General features: G+C 44.2%; 1 protein-coding gene across 1 annotated transcript in view; it reads left to right on the top strand.

Moving 5' to 3' along the window:
- TBC1D9 (TBC1 domain family member 9) overlaps positions 1–21,948 on the top strand; it is a 109,301-nt gene that overhangs the window by 73,838 nt on the left and 13,515 nt on the right. Inside the window, exons 7-15 of the mRNA XM_060115713.1 lie at positions 2,859–3,065; positions 3,968–4,138; positions 4,760–4,910; positions 8,991–9,205; positions 11,287–11,404; positions 12,526–12,811; positions 13,290–13,419; positions 18,321–18,419; positions 18,593–18,661. Coding sequence (XP_059971696.1) covers positions 2,859–3,065; positions 3,968–4,138; positions 4,760–4,910; positions 8,991–9,205; positions 11,287–11,404; positions 12,526–12,811; positions 13,290–13,419; positions 18,321–18,419; positions 18,593–18,661 — 1,446 coding nt within the window. The remainder of the gene's footprint in view (positions 1–2,858; positions 3,066–3,967; positions 4,139–4,759; positions 4,911–8,990; positions 9,206–11,286; positions 11,405–12,525; positions 12,812–13,289; positions 13,420–18,320; positions 18,420–18,592; positions 18,662–21,948) is intronic.

Below are 21,948 nucleotides of genomic sequence, written 5' to 3'. Positions count from 1 at the left end.
AGTCCAGTTAACATCTATCACCATATGTAGTAACAAGGCTGCTACTAAAAATTTTCTTCATCAAGTACTACCTGAACATAGTAAAGCAGAGTGACCTGAACTGGCTAGGGAAACCCATCCTGGGATTAAGAATGTACCGTGAATGTGTCATTTATGAATCTGAGTGAGTCATCACTCTGTTTATCCAGAGAGAACTCAGGAGCAGAGAGGGGCTGGGAGCTGCTGTCCAGACGTCTTCTCTCCTGTTCCCCACCTCCCGGTTTGGTCCAGGCGCTCTGTGTACATTTTAGTGTGATTTATAATAGGATGGTGAGAGTTCGGGGGCATTGAGAGAATAGTGGTTAATGTCCTCAGCCCATCTTCTGCTTGCTAGTTTTCCCCAGCAGGCGGTAGGGCAAAGATCATCCAGTCGTATTTCAGGGTAAGTCAGAAGGGGGACGATGGTAGAGGCAGCATTTAAAACTAAAGCGTGCTGTGGTTGGAGGGTGCAGCTTTACAGAAATGCTCAGTGAGACGGCAGTGCCCTGTCCTGTAACCTGATGCATCGCGGAGGTAGGTTCATGGTAAATCCCGAACCTCGACTAATGGAAGAAGCAAAGGACTTAATGTAATTTTTACTACCTCTAGGTATGATAATGACAGAAAAACACTAGGACGAGGCTCCCACCCTCCATCCAGGTCTGTGTGAGTAGAGGTGGGGTCTCTGCGAACTGACTTAAGCTGATTGATGAGCAGGACCCTCCGTGGAACGGCTACGTTTAGGATTGTGTAGACTAGGAATTGTTGTTTTGTTTAACTTTTTATAAATAAGTAGAAATATTGACTGGAGATTGTTAATATATATTCTACATACAGACTTAAGGTAGACCAAATCGGATACATGTTAAATGTTTACACAGAATCATATTGCTGTCGATTTTATAGAAATTACTGAGGCAGCAAGCAGGAGGATAAAGTGATCAGGGTCCTCATTAGAGATTCCAGATAAAGTCTCTCTTCTCTTTCAATGATAAATTACCTTGTAAGTGTTCCGTACGACACACCAAGATTTGATTAAATTTGATCTATTTTGTAACCCAAGTTGGTAACGAAAATGTGTCTCATTACTCTGTAGAATATTCAGATATAGCTGTTGTCCGTTCCTGGTGGCACAAAGCTTATGGGGTAGAATTCTACTAGAACTCATTTGCCAGTGAAAAATAGGTTGTAACCTGTGGGAACCTTCCTAGGTTTTCTGAGGGAGCTTTCTTGCTGCCTCTGTATTCATGATCCTGCTAGATACAGGACTTTCCACTTTGACTTCATCACGATGCACGTGATGTCTGTGTTTGAGGCAGAGAACTTGAACCTTTCATTCTCTTGACATCTGTCATTGAATCTCAGATGCCTGGTGACTAAAAGAATCAAAAAATCTACTGAGAGAAAAGGAAGTTTTTATCAGTCTTTTAAAATAAGCATGTCTGAAGTGTCATGGGAAAATCCTTTTCATGATAAAGAAGTTGGGTTTTTCCCCCCAATTTCTCTAGCTTCTTTTGCATTGAGGGAAAAAAACACTTTTATGTGCAACTCCAGGTATCTCGGAGATTCCTTTTAAAAAGTGTAAATATATATCTAACTTGTACATATTTATGAAGTCTGAGAACAGAAGACAGGTCCTGCAGTTTTTCCCTTTATGGACCCCAGTAATATCTGTTTGCACTTGGGACCATGCAACTTTTTAGGCAATTCCAAGAAGTTCCTTCGCCTTGAAGGGGAGAAAAGTTTTTAAAGTTCTGCTTGGGAGGAAATGTATTTCACATGAAAATGCTGATGAAGAGGTTGAAGTTGAACCTGTCTAGACTGGTTACATGTGGAAATGAAGGAGGGAAAGAAACTCAACTCTACAGAGTCAGAGCAGCTGCAAATAAACCATTTATCTAGGGCTGGCCTTGAGGTTTTCTTCCTAATGTGCTAAAGAAAAAGGTTGTAATGCATTTCTCCTAGTCTCCAGTTGATGAAAATTCTATTATAAGCCACCAAATATATGTCGTCATTTCAAAGCTAAAACACATGCCCCTCTTTCCTACTTTTCTCCTGACGTGGTAGACTTACTTCACCGCACATGCTATGCATGCGCGCGTGCACACACACACACACACACACACACACACACACACACGGAGTCAGCCAATGCAGATAGGGTTGCAGTTAAGCTGTTTACGTCATGTCTGTTTGAAGTGGTAAGAAGTGAGGGATGCAAAGCCCTGGAGTCTAAATGAGACGCTTGATGGATTGGTGGTGTTTTGAAAGCCATCCCCACATGAAGCTGGTAAAGGGCCCAGTGTCATTGGTTGTTTCTGTCTCTTACAGATGAAGCAACAGCTAGGAGTCCTCCCTCTTATGGTTCTATTAAATTTTAATGAAAATCAAAGAATTCCTTTACAACGAGGTTTCTCAACCTTGGCACTATTGGCATCTTGGGCCGGGCTTTGTTGGGGGCAGGCTGTCCTGGGTCCTGTGCACTGCAGGATGTTTAGCAGCATCCCTTCCTCTACCTATGAGATGCCAGTGGTACCCTCCACTTGTGACTACTAGAAGTGCCTCTAGATGTTGCCAAATGTCTCCTGGGGGGCAAAAATCCCTCTCGATTTATAACTACTAATTTAGAAAGACCAGCAAGATGATTCCAGTTCCAGTTTGATTTGTTATGAGCTGTTTTATTTTATTGGAGCAGGGCTAAAGAATCTCAACTTGCCTCAATAAAATAGAGGAGGTTTCTACAGAGATTTAAGAGTGTTGTGTTCTCTCCAGTGCTGCTCAGAGGCTGCTGTCGGATAATCCCTGGAAAATAATACTCTTGCTGTACTGTTTCTTTTCAGGTGACGATTGTAGAAAAGGCAGACAGCTCCAGCGTGCTCCCCAGTCCTTTATCCATCAGCACCAAGAACAGGATGACCTTCCTGTTTGCCAATTTGAGAGATAGAGACTTTCTAGTGCAGAGGATCTCTGATTTCCTGCAACAGACGACCTCCAAAATATACTCGGACAAAGAGTTTGCAGGAAGCTACAACAGTTCAGATGATGAGGTCTGTGGAAGGCACCTGCAGGTGTTTTGGTTCATCTTATTACTCTTCCCCGGGGGTGTTCACCTCCCTGTCTGTTAGCTTGATCTTGAAGCTTTGCAGCTGTGCTAAGATGAACCACCTACTCTGATGTCCAGAGAAGTATCTCATTTAAATCTCATGGAGTTTATGTTTGGGATCATAGGGCCAGACAGAACCTTAGAGATCATCTGGTCTAACCCTCTTCTTTCACTGTTGAAAGCATTATTAAGTAATTTGTCCTGGTTACATAGCAAGTGACTCTGGTCTATATAGGTGACCTTGTTGGGAATGGTACAGAGGTCACTAAAAACTGAAATACAACATCATTATGATGATTTTAGGATGATAAAATATGAATTGTATCCTTATTGAATTAAGCCCTAGACATCCAAAGAACTGGAGCCCTGAAAAATATGTAATTAGCTCAAGTGATAGAGCAACTTACTAGCAGCTAAAATACATGGCAAAAATGGTGAGCTCATGAGTAACGTCCCTGCCCATCTTCCTGCTCCAAGCTTCTGTAGGCATTTCTGAGGCACCAGAAGCTAGAGAGGAGGTAAGGGAGGTGATCCCATTAGCAGCTGATTCAACCACATCATGCTTTGCATGCATACTAATCAGAGAGACACGTGGCCAACCAGTTTGTTGTAAAAATGCATCTAAAATACAGAGGAAACCTATTTTGGGCATTGAAGCTCTGTGGCCCATGACCCCATCAAATCCCCATCAAAGTGCTGGCTTGCTGCCTTTCTCCTGTTTTGTCACGTCACAAGAAACCTCTTAGGGACCATAACGTAGCTATTGGTGTCTGTCCAGAGGACGCTAAAGAAGTAGATTCTGTAGCCAAAATGGTTCCAGCATCTTGTTGCTCTCTGCATCGGCAGGTGTATTCTCGGCCCAGCAGCCTTGTTTCCTCCAGTCCCCAGAGAAGCATGAGCTCCGATGCTGACGGTGAGCGCCAGTTTAACCTCAATGGCAACAGCGTCCCCACGGCCACACAGACCCTGATGACCATGTATCGGCGGCGGTCTCCCGAGGAGTTCAACCCGAAATTGGTGGGTGCCGCCTCCTCTTGCCCGGAACTTTCTATATTAGAACAATAGCGTTTAAAAAATCTTTTAAAATAAAAGTAAACTCATCAACATGTCAATAGATATTTTCCTACAAGTAAAGGATATTTTGTTGAAGAAACACAAATTACACATAAATATAACATATAATGACATGGTTATATGTCATTGGGTTTCAGAGTGGCTTCATCGTGGAAGGAGATGAGTTATAGAGGGTACAGCTGACCTTTTTTGGTCTTGTTTTTAACTATTGTGTAAGTCAGCCAACAAATAAGTACGTAATGTCTCAGGCCACATTTAAAAAACATCCACTGTTTCACTTGGAAGTATAGACATAAAGCCATAAATATCATTTGCATTCTGCTGACTCATCTCAGGTAAGTACAATTCTGACTCTAGGACAGAAAATTTCATGGCAGATCCACGGGCATACATGTGTCATATCTGGGAAGGACTCGAGAAAATCTGAGTTCTTTGTTCTCATGAATTCTGTCCAGAACTTAACTGCTCCATTCACCAGGGAAAGTGTTCTGACCTTCCATCGAACTTGTCCTAACCATTGTCGAAGTACTTTGGGATGTAGTGATGCTTCATTATCCCTTTCAGGCCAAAGAGTTTTTGAAAGAGCAAGCCTGGAAGATTCACTTTGCTGAGTACGGGCAAGGGATTTGCATGTACCGCACGGAAAAGACACGGGACCTGGTGCTGAAGGGCGTACCCGAGAGCATGCGCGGGGAGCTCTGGCTGCTGCTCTCAGGTATGGCCGGGCTCAGGGTGGGAGCACTGGGGACCCCGGAGCTGGCCTTCCACCTTCCATCGTGCATCAGGGCTCTTTCAAATATGTAACCCCCTGATTCAGTGCTAGATCGCAGTTCCTTGCCAGAATGTTGAATTCCCTCAGTAAAAATACAGGACACAGGGCTTCCCTGGTGGCACAGTGGTTGGGAGTCCACCTGCCGATGCAGGGGACACAGGTTCGTGCCCCGGTCCAGGAAGATCCCACATGCCGCGGAGCGGCTGGGCCCGTGAGCCATGGCCGCTGAGCCTGCGCATCCGGAGCCTGTGCTCCGCAACTGGAGAGGCCACAACAGTGAGAGGCCCACATACCGCAAAAAAAAAAAAAATACAGGACACATATTCAACAGACCAGATGTGGAAGACACCATCCCTCGAGTCCTCATAACCTCTTCTGTTCCTTCACTAACTCTATTTAGGATAAAATGGAGACTGAAGAAAAAGAGTATAATTCTTTGTGATTTTTGGAGTCCTTTTTCTCCTTTCCCAGCTGTGTCAGCTTCACTGAGGATTTTTTTTTTTTTTTTTTTGCGGTATGCGGGCCTCTCACTGCACAGGCTCCGGACGCGCAGGCTCAGCAGCCATGGCTCCCGGGCCCAGCTGCTCCGCGGCATGTGGGATCTTCCCGGATCAGGGCACGAACCCACGTCCCCTGCATCAGCAGGCGGACTCTCAACCACTGCGCCACCAGGGAAGCCCAAGGATGTTTAAGTGTGGCACTCTGTCAGAGTCTTCACTGGGTTGGGGGAGAGGGTAGAAATGAAGGAATTGAAGAAGCTTCTCCTTGATTTTTGCCACCTCTTGAATTTGCTGGTTATTCCTGGAGACCAGGAAGAGAGGCCAGAATCAGCCCTGGGAACGAAAGCCTTCCTGGATCATATACTCCAAGCTGGAGATGCCGGGAAGGACAGAAGGGGATGTGTCCTGGACCCATGGGAAAGCTGTGTCCATCCTCACGGGCCCACTGCCAGGCTCATGCCCAGATACAACACTGTCAGGTTAAACCTTTGAGCCCTGCTACAGAAGCCAGAGGTCCTTCGGGCTAAGCACGTCCTTCCTCCCAGACTAAGCATCCAGTGTATGCCAGGGATCTATTCTGTCACAAACATCAGAGCATTCCTTTGGGGGTCACCAGTCTTTAATATATAAATCAGTTACTTTACCTGGTTAGAAGCTTGAAATGTAATCGTCTTAAATAGGCCCATGTGAAAAATTTTATTTGAACGTGAGGTGGTCTGACACAAGTACTATTATCAAAACCTTTTATTTTAAAAATGACATTAAAATTAAAAGCATAGTTACCAGACTTATAAGAAAACCTTTGAAAAAGAGAACACCTGTAGCTCTTTCTAAAAGTGGATATAAATGGCAATTGCCTATAATGAGATATATTATATCTCAGAAGTAGGGGGGTAGAATCCTGAAAAATCATTGGTTTTATCTGTTTCATGTAAAACTAGTTTGTTCGATCCTCATTCACACGTCTTGTTTTTCATTTGCTTTACGTAGAGCAGCCATAGCTCCTCGTTTAGAAACCCAAATGTGACTCAAATCATTTCTAGTTACCAATCCAGCCCAAGAAGATACTTACCGGGCTTCCCTGGTGGCGCAGTGGTTGAGAGTCCGCCTGCCGATGCAGGGGACACGGGTTCGTGCCCTGGTCCGGGAAGATCCCACGTGCCGCGGAGCAGCTGGGCTCGTGAGCCATGGCCGCTGAGCCTGCGCGTCCGGAGCCTGTGCTCCGCAACGGGAGAGGCCACAACAGTGAGAGGCCCGCGTACCGCAAAAAAAAAAAAAAAAGATCATTACCATCCAGTCTGCTGTCTTCCTTGTGTGTGGCGAACAAGTCACCTTGACAACCTGATTCAGATCGCTGACAGAGTAAACAAAAAATTCCATTTTCATCTTATTCAAATTGGAAGTTATTTACAGCCACATTTTAGATGAAAATGAAACACATTAGCCGCCGGGGAAAGAGCATACGACAGTCCACAGCCTTGTTATAGAGACACATTCAGAGTTAGACCCAGCGTTTTCTTTAACTGTGATGGGCTATGTGAGGCCAAAGGGTGATGTGGTCTACACACCATCTCTGTTGGGTAGAGAACTGAGCCCATACTTCCACCCAGTGCACAGGGCGTGGGGTTCACATGGAGGCCAGCCCACCCACGGGGAGAGCCCAGCCCCCCGCAGCGGAGCCCCGCCCGAGTCCTGCCCTGCTTCCCATAACTCTTAGGACCACTGTACCAGGGCCTGGCTCTCTGTACCCACTGAAGGGAGGTGCAGGCCAGATGGCAAGAAATCCTTGCAAACCTCCCTTGAGAAGAGAGCCAAAGCCAGTGTTAAGTTACCGTCAACCAGACTGCCTTTCCAGGACAAGGGTGAGTGATGAGGCCGGCTCTCTGGGTGACCACCTGTGGCAAGGGCTGGGTCGGCCCAGGGGTCTAATTTCTAATCAGTGAAACACAAATCAGTTTACCCTGTCATTAAATACGTGTGTGTGTGTATAGTGTATATATATATACATATATATATATATATATATATTTAACTATCTATTCATCATATAATATGTACATATATGTATGTGTATTTTTATCTGTATATATTTATATATATGTATATGTGTGTATGTATATATACTTTGTACTTAGGTAAATTATATTTAACTAGATTGAGATTCATATGTTTGCATCCGGAGTTTTTCTGCCTTTGAGAATCATAAAATGCAAAGATCTCAAAGAAGTGATTCTCACCCACCTCTCCATCATCATCCCCAGCACTGAGGAACTGCCCTCCATAGCAGCGGCTCATCACTACCGGGAATACCCTCCCTGCCCCCTGCAATGTATCCTAATACCTCCTCCTACCCTTCAGTATGGCTGTTTGTGAGCCCTTCAAAGCTTATGCTTTAGCAAACAGTTTTCAAACTTATTTTGAGAAGCAGACCCTCCTTTTTCAAGTGGAATCCTAAGGAAAACCCCAATAAAATACAAGCAAAGCTGCTTGGTTGAGGGAGGGCAGAGGCGGGGGAGGCCTCAGTTCAGCTTTCTCTGCCCGCCTCCCTTTTTTTCTCTGAGCAGCCCCTCAGGATTGTCTGTGGAAGTTCCTTGGAACACAGTTTTTAGGTTGGAAACCTCTATCTTAGGGAGGTTTTTTTTTTTAATTCATCATTATTATTTTTTTTATTGAAGTATAGTTGATTGTGTTAGTTTCAGGTATACAGCATAGAGATTCAGTTTTCTTTTTTCTGATTTTTTTTCATTAAGGTTATTACAAGGTATTGAATATAGTTCCCTGTACTATACAGTAAATCCTTGTTGCTTATTTATTTTATGTACAGTAGTTTGAATCTGTTAATCCCATCCTCTTAATTTGTCCCTCCCCCATTCCGTCTCCCCTTTGGTAACCATAAGTTTGTTTTCTCCGTCTGTGAGTCTGTTTCTGTATTGCATATACATTCATTTGTATTATTTTTTAGATTCCACATATAAGTGATATCATATAGTATAGGGAGGTTGGTTTTTTTTTAATTTATTTTTGACTGTGTTGGGTCTTCGTTGCTGCATGCGGGCTTTTCTCTAGTTGCGGCGAGCAGGGGCTACTCTTTGTTGCAGTGCGTGGGCTTCTTATTGTGGTGGCTTCTCTTGTTGTGGAGCATGGGCTCTAGGCAGGCAGGCTTCAGTAGTTGTGGCGCACGGGCTTAGTTGCTCTGCGGCATGTGGGATCTCCCTGGACCAGGGCTCAAACCCATGTCCCCTGCATTGGCAGGCTGATTCTCAACCACTGCGCCACCAGGGAAGCCCCTGTAAGGAGGTTTTAAACAGCCGCTTACTAGGGAGTGAGAAGAGGGAAGGAGGACAGAAGTGAATTTACAATCTGGCCGTGACTGTAACAGACACATCCTCATGGGATTTCACAATTATCTCGCAAGTGTCCTTTGAGAGGAAGGAAGGTGAAGAATCTGGGTCAGTCAGCTGTGGTTACAGACCAAGGGCGGGGCTTCCACTTTCTGATGTTGCGTCTGTTGGGTATTTCCCAGGTGCTATCAACGAGAAGGCCACGCATCCCGGGTACTATGAAGACCTCGTGGAGAAGTCCATGGGGAAGTACAACCTCGCCACGGAGGAGATTGAGAGGGACCTGCACCGCTCCCTCCCAGAGCACCCAGCTTTCCAGAACGAAATGGGCATCGCTGCTCTGAGGAGAGTCTTAACGGCGTATGCTTTTCGAAATCCTAACATAGGGTATTGCCAGGTGAATGTCACAGAGGGGTGAGACTTTTAAAAAAATGTTTTATTAGCCAGTAAGTAATGAGAAAGGTGTTACGGTTAAGAGAACTATTACTGCACCAGGGTCTCTCGACCTTGGTACTATTGACATTGTGGACTGAATAATTGTTTGTGTGGGACGGTCCTGTGCTTTGTAGGATGTTTAATAACAATCCTGTTGACTAACATGTTTAATAGCATCTACCCACTAAACGCCAGTAGAACTCCCCAATTGTGACAACTAAAATGTCTGTAGACATTGATAAATGTCTCTCAGAGAGTGAAGTCTCCCTGAGCTGAGAACCCCCGCACTGAGGTTCTCAGCCAGGGGACAAGAGTGCCCTTTCTGGATCCACCACCGTCTAGTAACCTAGCTGGTCACTAGCTGTTCCTGAGCATGCCTGGGCACCAGGCCTGGATTCTAGGTTCCACCGTGCTCCTGCTGTGCATCTCCTAAGCAACTAACTTCCTTGAGAATGTAACTTTTATATGCTATGGTTATATTTTAAGGCACTTTAAAATAAATGCTTAATTCAGTATAAAAAAATGTTGCCCATATACCCACTACAATTATCTCTTATACTAGGTCCAGATACCACAATTTGGGAAGCTCCAAGATAATGTCCTTAGATTTAAAGGCCACATACATACTCAGAGAGACCTTCCCTGACCATCTAGCTAAAAGATAAAGCAGGCTTAATTCCTTTACACCTCTACACACACATACACACACACAGAGCACAGGTCTCCCTGTACCACATTTTATCTTTTTGATAGCACTTAATTTAAATATACATCCAAATTGATTAATCAACCTTTACGTCTTTATTCTATCTCTCTGAACCCAGCATTTATGCCCTGTGAGACTTGTCACCACTGTGTCCCCCCTTCCCCAATATTTAGTCCAGAGCCTGTTACCAAGTAGACCTTCAAAAGAACTTACCTTGACTGAATGACTAAGGAACTAACCATGACCATGATCGTGGGCTAGGCAGGTTAATTCTCAAGTAGAATTTTACTAATGATTTCACTTGGGAAGCTATTGAGTAAGGCTTACAAGAAAGAGCCTATTAGACCAAAATTCCTTTTTTTAAAAAATTAATTAATTTATCTTTGGCTGAGTTGGGTCTATCATTGCTGTGCACAGGCTCAGTAGTTGTGGCTCACCGGCTCTAGAGCACAGGCTCAGTAGTTGTGGCGCATAGGCTTAGTTGCCCCACGGCATGTGGGATCTTCCTGGACCAGGGCTCAAACCCACGTCCCCCGCATTGGCAGGTGGATTCATAACCACTGCGCCACCAGGGAAGTCTCCAAAAATTCCTTTTTTGACATTTATATTGTTGAAGCCTGATGAACACTTACTGGTTTCTAGAAGATCAAAAGAAGTACAGGAGTGAGTTCCCTTCTAATATAATAGAGTTCATATTTATCTTTTGATCTTCCTCTTTTTAATTCAGAGGACATTAAAGTAGTTAAGCCTTGAGTGGTTGTGAGCTATCTGATAATATCTTTTAATAAAGTAGGTTACTTTAGAATAAAATCCCTGTTACTTATCACTACCATCCTTATCCAGATGGAAATAATGGGCGAGGACTCCAACTTTGAAAGGTTTCATTGTTCCCTGAGGAGAGCCCCAAGCCATGTTTACTTGGTTTAGACACAATTATGGAAGATTAAAAAGGAAATAGTTACCTCACTGAATTAAGGATTGAAAACACCTAGACTTTTAACAGGTTAAAAGCATTGTCAAATAGCCTTTGGACAAAGTTTTTTTGAATGAGGGTTTGCGTGCATGGGGGGGTGAATATTGGTGCTCATGGAGGCTCTTAACAGTTAACAGGCCCAAGGACTAAGGGCTTTTACATTTTTAAAGAGTTGGAAAGAAGACAAAACTTGGAAGAATATGTGTGTGTACTTGCAAAGACTTTAAAAATTTATTATCTGTTTTTTTAAGGAAAAAGTACGCTGGCCCCTGTGGGACTAACTCAGTCATTTTTCAGGTTAACAAAATTGCTTGTATGTTAAAATGGAAAATGTGTTTGATGACATCTTCTTTCATCCCTTTAGGCCATGAACATTGTCACATCAGTGCTGCTGCTTTATGCCAAAGAGGAGGAAGCTTTCTGGCTGCTGGTGGCTTTGTGTGAACGCATGCTTCCTGATTACTACAACACCAGGGTGGTTGGTATGTGAGGATGCAGTTAACATTTTAACCCTTATCTCATCAGGAAAATGTTTCTAGAACCGGAAAACCAGCTGGAACCCCATTTCCAGTCACCATTGGTCAAAAGAATTTCAGACTACTGCAGCTTTCTAAGATGCGAATGAGAGGGCTTGAATCAATATAGATTATACACAAAGGAGCACCATGGAGCTTCTCCCCATGGAGAGAATACACGTGTCTCACTGTTTTAGAAAACACTCAGTGTGGGTGTCAGTCTGTGCCATGTGAGAGCTACACCAAGCACACAGATCATCAACCCAAAAAGGTTTAACAATTCTTTCATGAAAAGCATGGAATCTATGGAAAGCAGAAGTATTCAAAAAAGGAGTGGGCAGAATAGCATATAAAAATGTATCCAGAGCTCAGTTTCTAAGGTATTTTTCAGAACTGGCTTCATTGCAAAGCAAACAACGGTGATGAGCATTTAAACAAATTATTGGCATTTCTCCTTATAATCCCCTCCGGTGTTAGACATTCATTTTAGCAGGATAAGCTTTTCATTGCCAGTGTAGCAAAAGGTATGCTTTATGCTCCCCTCTTGTGTTCTGTTTTCATTTCTAAACTTTTGCACACTCATTTGACTCATTGGAAATACTCTCCAGAAATGTCTACAGCTGGAATGCTTTTAAATTGAAAAAACAATTGTTTAGAGAAATGATTCCTATGTGGGGACCATGCATCCAGAAGAGAGATTTTTTTTTTTTTTAAGAGTTTGTCAAGAAGTGAGGCTACTTAGATATACATTTCATGCCTAACCAAACATCACGTTGCCAACAAAAAAAGTAATTGTGTGCCAGGAGAATTTTGTAAATTGACCTTTTCAACAGCCTTCAGAGTTCTCATGTTATTGCTCTTTTATGGTAAAGAATCAGGAGAGGAAGACCCCAGAAAGAGAAGCTGTAGCCAGAACTCATCTGGTGACTTGGCTGTGCTGACACCTTGGTCTAGTAACATAGTAATTAGAGTTCTGTCTCAGCAGCAGTTGTGAACTGAATTATTTTCGTCAAGCCATTGGGTTGGGTTCATTAGTGAGAAGGTGCAGTTGGTTGACCCATGGCCTTTTGCGTCCACCTCCACTGCAGGTGCCCTGGTGGACCAGGGTGTCTTCGAGGAACTTGCCCGGGACTATGTCCCACAGCTGTATGACTGCATGCAGGACCTAGGTGTGATTTCTACCATCTCCCTGTCCTGGTTCCTCACACTGTTTCTCAGCGTGATGCCCTTTGAGAGTGCAGTTGTGGTTGTCGACTGTTTCTTCTATGAAGGAATCAAAGTGATATTCCAGTTGGCCCTGGCTGTGCTGGACGCAAATGTGGACAAACTTTTGAACTGCAAGGACGATGGGGAGGCCATGACCGTTTTGGGAAGGTATTTCTCACTTTGAAAACTACCTTTGGGTTTTCTTCCCTGTACTTCTTTTTTTTTTGCCGTGCCACGCAGCATGCGGGATCTTAGTTCCCCCACCAGGGATCGAACCCAGGCCCCCTGCATTGGAAGCACAGAGCCTTAACCACTGGACCGCCAGAGAAGTCCTCTTCCCTGTACTTACCATGTATCTTTTTGCTTGGTTCCACGAGTCTTAATTGGCCTGATGGTAATCATAATGCCGACTTTTCTCTGTGGCTGAGCATTTCTTTTCATATGCTTTGTCTTTAGAAGTGAAGGCAATCAACTCTACTTCAATTAAAAAATAATACAATTAAAAAAAAAAGAAGTGAAGGCAATTTTATTCTGCTCTTAAGGAAATTTTAGTCTTTTGTTTTGATATGCAGAGTTTGCAGACAATGGGTAGACAGGTGTAAAGGGATTCGCCTCCCAGTGACTCCAGATTCATTTCTTCTTCCAGGTATTTGGACAGTGTGACCAATAAGGACAGCACACTGCCCCCCATCCCTCATCTCCACTCCCTGCTCAGTGATGATGTGGAGCCCTATCCTGAGGTCGACATCTTCAGACTCATCAGAACTTCCTATGAGGTAGGTCACGTTCCCTGCCTGAGCATCACAGCACTCTGAGTGCTCCGAGGGGCTCGGCTGGACGTGTGCCACACCTTCCATTGCTAACCCAGGGGTGTCCCTGCTTCCCTCCGCCTTCTGGGAACTAGTTGCCGAAGCAAGCAGCTTCCTGCCAGCCGACAGCTTCGAGCTCCAGAGATGGACACTGAATGGATCTAATACCACAGAGCAATTGGCATGACCAGCTCAGGCCCTCCGGTTCTTGGCTTTGCCCACCCTGAAGCCTGATCAAGTAGCAGCTCCTATTCAACTCTGGGTGGGTTGAGGAGGGACTGTTGAAAGCAAGCATGGGGAAGTTGACCTGCACAAATCAGCTCACTCTCCATGCTCATGCCAAGTTCTTAGGTCTTCTGGGAAGTACACAAGCCAATCCTCTTAGGTCCAAGACACATAGAATACTCTATACCATCCTAGAGAAGAACCAGAGTCCTAGGATTCCTCTAAACTTGCTTGGCCTGGGCGTGGGAGGGTGCCTCCTGGTCCATGATGACCCCAGATGTGGTCCTGAATCCCATAAAAGAACTAACGAGCATCTAGAGGTGAAGGAACCACGGTCCTGTGTACCCCATAGCACTTGGGGTTTGTGGCGCCCCCCAGGACTCAGTGCCCATAACATCTCATGGTTTGTTCATTTCCTGATCATTAAGAAATAGCATGAATGTTCCGCTCAGCACACTAGGCCCTCTCCTGATGTTTTGGGATCATATGACTGGCGATTGTCAGCATTTCAATTAGCAACAGCCTGGATATGGGAGAAATGGTGAGGAAAATCTCTCCTAAAGAGAACCCCAAATTTGGTGCTTTTAAAAAAATCGGCATGGATCCAGACATCTTTTCAGAAATGTGTGTCCTTAACTCAAAATGGGAGAAAGACTGGTAACTTATTATTTCAGAAAATTTTCATTGACACTCCATATATATTGAAAACAAAACATTTTTGGTATGTTTTAGAATCATAAAAGTAATGCAGGTTTATTGTAAAAAAAAATGTAAAAACTAGAAAAATATGAAAGAAAAGACTATATCCTGTGAGCATCTCACTATATTTCCCTCAAGTATGGGGTTTTTTTTTTCAGTTTTTAAAAACATTTATTTTAATTAATTATTTATTTTTGGCTGCGTTGGGTCTTCGTTGCTGCACGCAGCCTTTCTCTAGTTGTGGCGAGCGGGGGCTACTCTTCATTGCGGTGCGCAGGCTTCTCATTGCGATGTCTTCTCTTGTTCCGGAGCATGGGCTCTAGGCACGTGGGCTTCAGTAGTTGTGGCATACAGCCTCAGTAGTTGTGGTACATGGACTTAGTTGCTCCGTGGCATGTGGGATCTTCCTGGACCAGAGCTCGAACCCATGTCCTCTGCATTGGCAGGTGGATTCTTAACCACTGCTGCACCAGGGAAGTCTCCAAATATGTTTTTATTTTTTACAACTTACACTTAAAAAATAAGTTTATACTAAAAAGTGTTTTGCACCATTCATTCCATTTTTTACTTAAAATAGATCATGAGCATTTTCTGATATTTAATATATTGTTTGCAGGTTTTTGCAGATTCTTAATAGTCTGCTTTAATGAGGTGTCAAAAGTTATTTAGCTGATCCCTTTTTGTTAGACATTTAGTTTGGTTGCTTCCAAGTTTTCAGTACCATATGGCAAATTTGTATGGTATTATTATGTATTTACATATTATATAATATGTATGATATTATATATTATATGATAAACTACTGCATAAATAATACATCTCTGAATTTTTTCTTCTTAGAGTCCATTCTTAGGAATAGATTTACAGTAGTAGATCAAAAAGTATGAATTATTTCCAAGCTCCTGGCACACACTGTCCAATTTCTTTAAAAATTGTCCCAATTTATATTTCCACTAGTAGAGACTACGGATGGCTATCACTTCACTCTTTCCAAAACTGGTTATTATCATAATGCATTCTTTAAAAAATCATTGCCCCAGGACTTTTGGATAGTCCTCTGTCAGAAATTTTTCCAGAAAAAGAGCCCATGTGACTGAAGACAATAGCTATTATTATAGCTGTGGGCTGTTTTCCTAAAGGCATCCCCTGAAACCTTTATTTTAAAGAGAATTCTAGACCAAAGTGATAAAGCTTGGTATGTGGAAACTCAGCTTTGTTCTTGACAGCAGATAAGCTAAGGTCTTGTTGAGATCAGCACTTGGCCCATTTTTAATGGGAAAGAGAGGAGAATGGAGACAAGACCAGGGCTGGTCTCCATTTCCATCCTGTCTGCCTGGTCCCTAATGGTGACGCTTAGGCTGCCAAATATCCTATCACAGGACACAGCAGCAGTTTCCTTCCTCTGCCTGGGAAGACAACCCCGTTTATTTATAGCAATGCCTACATTACCTGGCCTTTCAATACATGATGATTGGTTTTTTGTTTTCTCTTCTCTGCTTGGTGTCACTGCCCTGCTCATAAGCTTCCATTGCCTTCCCAATGCCTTCTAGGCCATCCTAAAGAAAACACCACAAACACTTGCCTTTCTTTTTTTTTTTTTCCACCTATTAAATTGATGGTCCTCAATTCTGCCTGTGCATTAAAACCACTTAAAAAAATTTTTTTAAGCCAAGCTTTTAAAAATATACATTCCAGGGCTTCCCTGGTGGCGCAGTGGTTGAGAGTCCGCCTGCCGATGCAGGAGACGCGGGTTCGTGCCCCGGTCCGGGAAGATCCCACATGCCGCAGAGCGGCTGGGACCGTGAGCCATGGCCGCTGAGCCTGCGCATCCGGAGCCTGTACTCCGCAAAGGGAGACGCCACAACAGTGAGAGGCCCGCATACCACAAAAAAAAAAAAAAAAATTATATATATATATATACATTCCTAGGCTCCATTCTAGACCAGTAAACTTTGTATCTCTGGTATGAGGCCTAAGAATAAATTTTTTTTTTTAAAGTTCCCAGGTGATTCTAGAGCCTGGTGAGGGTTGAGAATCACTGCCCTAGATACAGAATGGGGCCACTATACAGAGAGACCCATTATAACCTGGTTATACGGCACAACACTGGTGTTCTGAAGCAGGTGACTCATTGCTTTCTGTGCTTCAGGATAATTAGTCAGGAAAATAGAAAAGTAGGGAAAATACGGAAAGCACATTCAGCCTTGAGATTCCCTAGGTTGATGCCAGTTGATCAGCTTTCTCCTGATGTGTAGAGATGGTAACTTGATTCATAAACGCTTTGCTCATTGTGAAGTTCTACCGAGCCCCTCCTGGAAGGAATGGTAAGGACGGTCTGAGAGACAGTTTTCTTCTGTGTGCGCCCCGTGTGCAGTTTTGTTAGATACATAGACGTAGAAGACAAAGTCCCGGCCTTCAGGTTCACCCATAGACTGAGATGAGCTTTCTGGAAGGCACGGGGCACTTTAAATAAAAGACCTTTCAGCAGACACACGACCACCACAGTTTCTTCATGTTCAAGACGACTTGCCCAGGGCGTCTGTGAAATGTTAAGCGGGGAAAGGAGGTGGCTGATAAAACACAAGGAGGAGTTTGTGCAGAAGGACAGGTTTTGTTTGTTTGTTTGTTTGTTCTGCAGTATGCGGGCCTCTCACTGTTGTGGCCTCTCCCCTTGCAGAGCACAGGCTCCGGACGCGCAGGCTCAGCGGCCATGGCCCACGGGCCCAGCCGCTCCGCAGCATGTGGGATCTTTCTGGACCGGGGCATGAACCCATGTCCCCTGCATCGGCAGGCGGACTCTCAACCACTGCGCCACCAGGGAAGCCCTAACAGACAGTTTTAAAAGTTCAGAATAAAGTGTCAGCTCCTTAAGGGTGATGAAAACAGCTCTCACTCAAGGAGAACCCACCTCGTGTGGGACAGGTGCTGGGAGCTTCCCAGCCCCACCAGGTACATGTTAACACATTTTAAGGTGAGAATTTAACTTGAGAGAAGTAGAGCTAGTTTTCCCAAGGCACACAGTGAGGAAGTGGGAGAGTCAGGAGCCAAATAAGAGCTCTCAGCATTAAAGCCAGAGCCAAGGGGGCTTGTCTGGATAGGATGGTGATGGACTTATAGATATACATATGGACAGGAGATCAATTGGTCCAGGAGAGGCTGGTTCATGGAGAGTCTGAAAACCACCAATTGATTTGCAAGGCACCCAAGAGCCCCTGGAAACTGAGGGGAGTTTTTCTTCAAGTACATTATTTCTGGGCTTCCCTGGTGGCGCAGTGGTTGGGAGTCCGCCTGCCGATACAGGGGACACGGGTTCGTGCCCCCGGTCCGGGAGGATCCCACATGCCGCGGAGCAGCTGGGCCCGTGAGCCATGGCCGCTGAGCCTGCGCGTCCGGAGCCTGTGCTCCGCAACAGGAGAGGCCACAGCAATGAGAGGCCCGCATACTGCAAAAAAAAAAAAAAAAAAAGGTTGCTAGCCCTCAGTGTCTGCCAATGGGAGACAAATGCTAATGAACTAGAGATCAGGACAGGAAGCCTCACTCCAACATTTCCTACAACCTCCCAGTTTAATAGTTAGCCTTATATACTTCCTTTCTTCCTGCCAAGAAAGTTCTTCCTTTAAAGCATTATTTCAACCACAAAGGACCCTTGTAGCCTTATTTAACCCTCTCCTTCCCCATGAACTGTTGATTTGAGGAAGACTCACGTGGCTTTGAAATTTGGTTCAACTGTTAAGAAGCATGAGAATTTTCTGTTATTTATTTATGGTTGTTTAATGGCCTCAAAATAAACAAAGGCCATATAGTAAATAAAGGTATAGTCTAGGAGGCCTGTCATTTGGCAAGAAATTTCCCACTGGTATCAGGATTTATCTCCAGCAGTCCTGCAGACATGATATCGAGTGCTTTAGCAGATTTCTCGAAATACCAATGTTGTTTTTTTCCAGAAATTTGGAACTATCCGGGCGGATTTGATTGAGCAGATGAGATTCAAACAGAGACTGAAGGTGATCCAGACACTGGAGGATACTACAAAACGGAACGTGGTGAGTCCTTTGAGAAATGGCATGTGACCTTCTTTCTCCAGCCTTCCTTACACTCCTACCAACTCAAATTCCTGCTTGACAGACTGAAGATGATTTAAAACAAGAAAATCAAGAAGTTTCCCATTATGACATTTTTGAGTTTGTGAAATTCATTGTGTTTATTCTTCTTATAGGTACGAACCATTGTGACAGAAACTTCCTTTACCATTGATGAGCTAGAAGAACTTTATGCTCTTTTCAAAGTGAGTTTCAAAGAAAATTCATGTACATTCAGGGGAAAAAGGAGTTCACTTTAATAATTCAGTTAGTTCTAGATTTTTCTGTTAGATTGTGAAGGGTTAGCATGAGTGTCAACATGCATAAATAGGAAGCTAGAGCTGAGAGTGTAAAAATAGAGTACTTAATATGAAAAATAAAGATATAACTCATTTAAATGGATGTTTTAGCTTTCTTCCACTCCGTATAATATTTTAGCTGTTTCCTTGGTCTTAAGAAAATAGGGCGTTACTTTATAATTCTCATTGGAATGATGGCAATCAAGTTTAAATTCTTCCTGAGACTCTTGTAAATTGCAATTTCCTATATTAATCTATATTAAAGCACTCTTCAAAAGAGATATGTAGCTAGAATAAGAATAAAGCTGCTCAAATGTCTAAGGAAAAGCTTAGTTGTTACATTTCTGCAATTTTCCTTTCTAAGTCAGCCCATACCAATCTTGATCCTCAATGAGAAAATATTATGTCAGTAAATAAAACAGTATAGAATGGTTTTTCTTCCAGAAAAAATACTTTTGTTGTAACTGTCATTACCAACATTGTAAAAATGCAGCAATTGCCAAGAAAAAAGTTTTAAAATATGCCTTTTATGTGGGTACCAATTTTATCACAATCTTTAATTGGCTAGCTTCTTGTGTACAGAGGCTTTTACTCTCAGAACTAGGGAAGACGGTTGAGGACTGCAAAGATATTACAGGAACGAACATAAAGGGACAAACGTAAAGATCTGAGTTGGACACTAATAGATCTTAGGATCAGAGAATGTGAGAGCTGGGAATATTTTTGCAAATGTTCCCGCTTGCCTGTTAGCTGCTGGAGGCACCACCGTTTTATTTCCTTTTGTCTCACTGGTGCCTAGTTTGGTGTCTCTCCCCACTAGGTTTTCCAAACATGTGTGTTGAATACGTAGGTGAATTAGTGATCAGTTTTCCATCTAGTATAATCTCTGCGTGCTTCTGGGGCAGGCAGAGAGAGGTTGATGGCTTTGTGCAGCCCAGCAGCATGACCAACAGAGTGGACAACTGCGTCCCCACCAGGCTGCATTCAGCACTTGACGGCGAAGTGTCTAGCCTGTGCCATCTCATTCGTGTTTTATTCAGACACGTAAAGCGCGGTGGCTAATTGCTCTGCGTACGTTGGTTTTCCGTAAGGAGGAAGTCCCTCTTTGTTTCGTTAAGCAAAAACTACAGTGATCCAACTTGGATCAAAACAAGAAGATACAGTGATCCAGTTGAGATCAGATTTTCAAAGGATACTGAGGACTAGAAGAAATCTGCTTCACAGGGTGGTGCCGGTAGGACCAGGATTTGGGGTAACTAAACGGAAGCGGGAGTAGCAGCTGGAGGCGGCAAGACCATGCACAGATAATGGGAAGCGCTATGACATGAGAAAGAGGAGGCTGACTCTGGGGCACACCGGGAAAAGGAAGACCAGGGCTGGTTGTGCAGAAGTCCAAGATCCGGAGATCACTGAAGACACAGAGGCAGGGGTGCCCTTGTCCTCTTACCTGGGCACCCCTGCACTCTCTGGTCTATGCACCTCCAGGTACCAGGTGTGTCATTTGTACGCCGAGGATATTGCCTGAAAAAAGCTTTCTTTACACTCCAAAACCCTGCCCTAAGGGTGTGTTGACAAACACGAGTTCCCCAAGTCTGCTGAGCGCCCCAAGAGAGAACCCAAGACCCTTGGCTGGTGTCAGGGATGGGAAGGACTCTCGGGTACTATGGAACCCAAGACAAAGACTTCAGTTACCGACTCTTTCTTGAGTCTTGTGAAGGCTTTCATTGGCTTTAATTCATCTGAACGAACGTTTATTGAGGCATTACTGTGTCAGACACGCTGCCAGACTCTTAGTCCTTTAAAAAGCCCATTTCTGGGGGGTTTCCTTCGGATACAAAGGAGAGAGACACTTGTCTCCCAAAACTTGGGCTTTGGGCTAAAACTTGGTAGAAAAAGGTGAAAGGCCGCCACCCTGAAGCAGATTTGATGGAAAATGTGGTTCAGGGCCCCTATGCCTTAGTTTCTCTTGAACTCTTTCTAAATTAGTCCTTTTTCAATCTCGGGTCCCTAGGGCTCAAATGATGGAGTAGAGGGTCTCATCAAAGAAGAGGGTCATGGTCTGCATGGCCTGCATGGCTTGTCGTTTCCTGAAGGTTGTGAGCACGGTGAAAGTGCCTGCACCACATTTAGGCCTGGTTCCAGAGGAACGTGAGCGCTTTAGTTAGGAGGACGTGCTTTGGGTAACCTTCATCCCCTGACGAAGCTCCGGTAAAAAGGACCCTTCCTGGGGATGTATCACCAACACCGTCACACCCAGACGGCTGCTGGGCATCCCTTCAGAGCACAGCTCACCCGTGCAGTCCATCGGACCCTCCTCTCCCTGACGTCACCACCATCACCACTCCGCCCAAGCCCCGCCCCCATCTCCACCCACATCTCCAGTGCAGCCCCGAAGCCTGGTGGACCTGACACACTTCCTTTATTCTCCCGAGGCTGCCCTGCAGAAACCTCTCCTTCCTCCTCTCCTGCCTACTCTCACTCCGCTCTCTTTGGGGTTATTAACTACAATGCCCAGCAAACACTGAGGACAAGGACATTGGTCCTCTTTGCTCCGTTCTAAGTGAGAACGACACTGAAGTACTACGCACTCACCACTGACTCTCCCTTCTCAGAACCCCTAGGCAGGGGGAGGGGGAGATCTGTTTTGTAAGTGCCTTTTGCTATTGCAATATTTATACATGCTTATAATGAAATAGTACAACAGAGAATAAAGTAAAAAATAAAGTCTCCCTCTGGATGCCCCCCCACCATCTCCCCAGGCTACCATTCAGTGCTAACTGTAAATGTCTACATACAGGGGAGCTGGGGTGTTCTTGCTGGCCTTTCTATTAGATGTTTTTCCTTTGCGGTCTTCCTAGAATGGGTGTATATTTCTACCAGAATCAATATGACCTCATGAATAAAGAGGCAGCCTTCCTTCCAAGGACAGAAACAAGAAGCCTTTTGTTGGATCTCTGTTCTCCTCACCCTAGCGGTTCCTACTCATAATTTTCCTGGAGCTATTTTCAGATACGTGAAACAGGAGGACCGCACACTTGTAGCCTGACTACTGGATGACTAGGATGATATTAATGTGATTTTGATGACCAGGAAGCAGGGGGTTTACAGGACACTAAACTAGGAGTTTGGAGACCCAAAATCGCATGATGATTCTGCTTTGACTAACTGGTTAGATGACCCTGTGGAAGCTACTT

Source organism: Mesoplodon densirostris, chromosome 1, assembly GCF_025265405.1.
Source record: "Mesoplodon densirostris isolate mMesDen1 chromosome 1, mMesDen1 primary haplotype, whole genome shotgun sequence".
Taxonomy (NCBI): domain Eukaryota; kingdom Metazoa; phylum Chordata; class Mammalia; order Artiodactyla; family Ziphiidae; genus Mesoplodon; species Mesoplodon densirostris.
The sequence above is the reverse complement of the archived record's forward strand: the minus strand, read 5'-3'. Positions and strand labels throughout refer to the sequence as shown.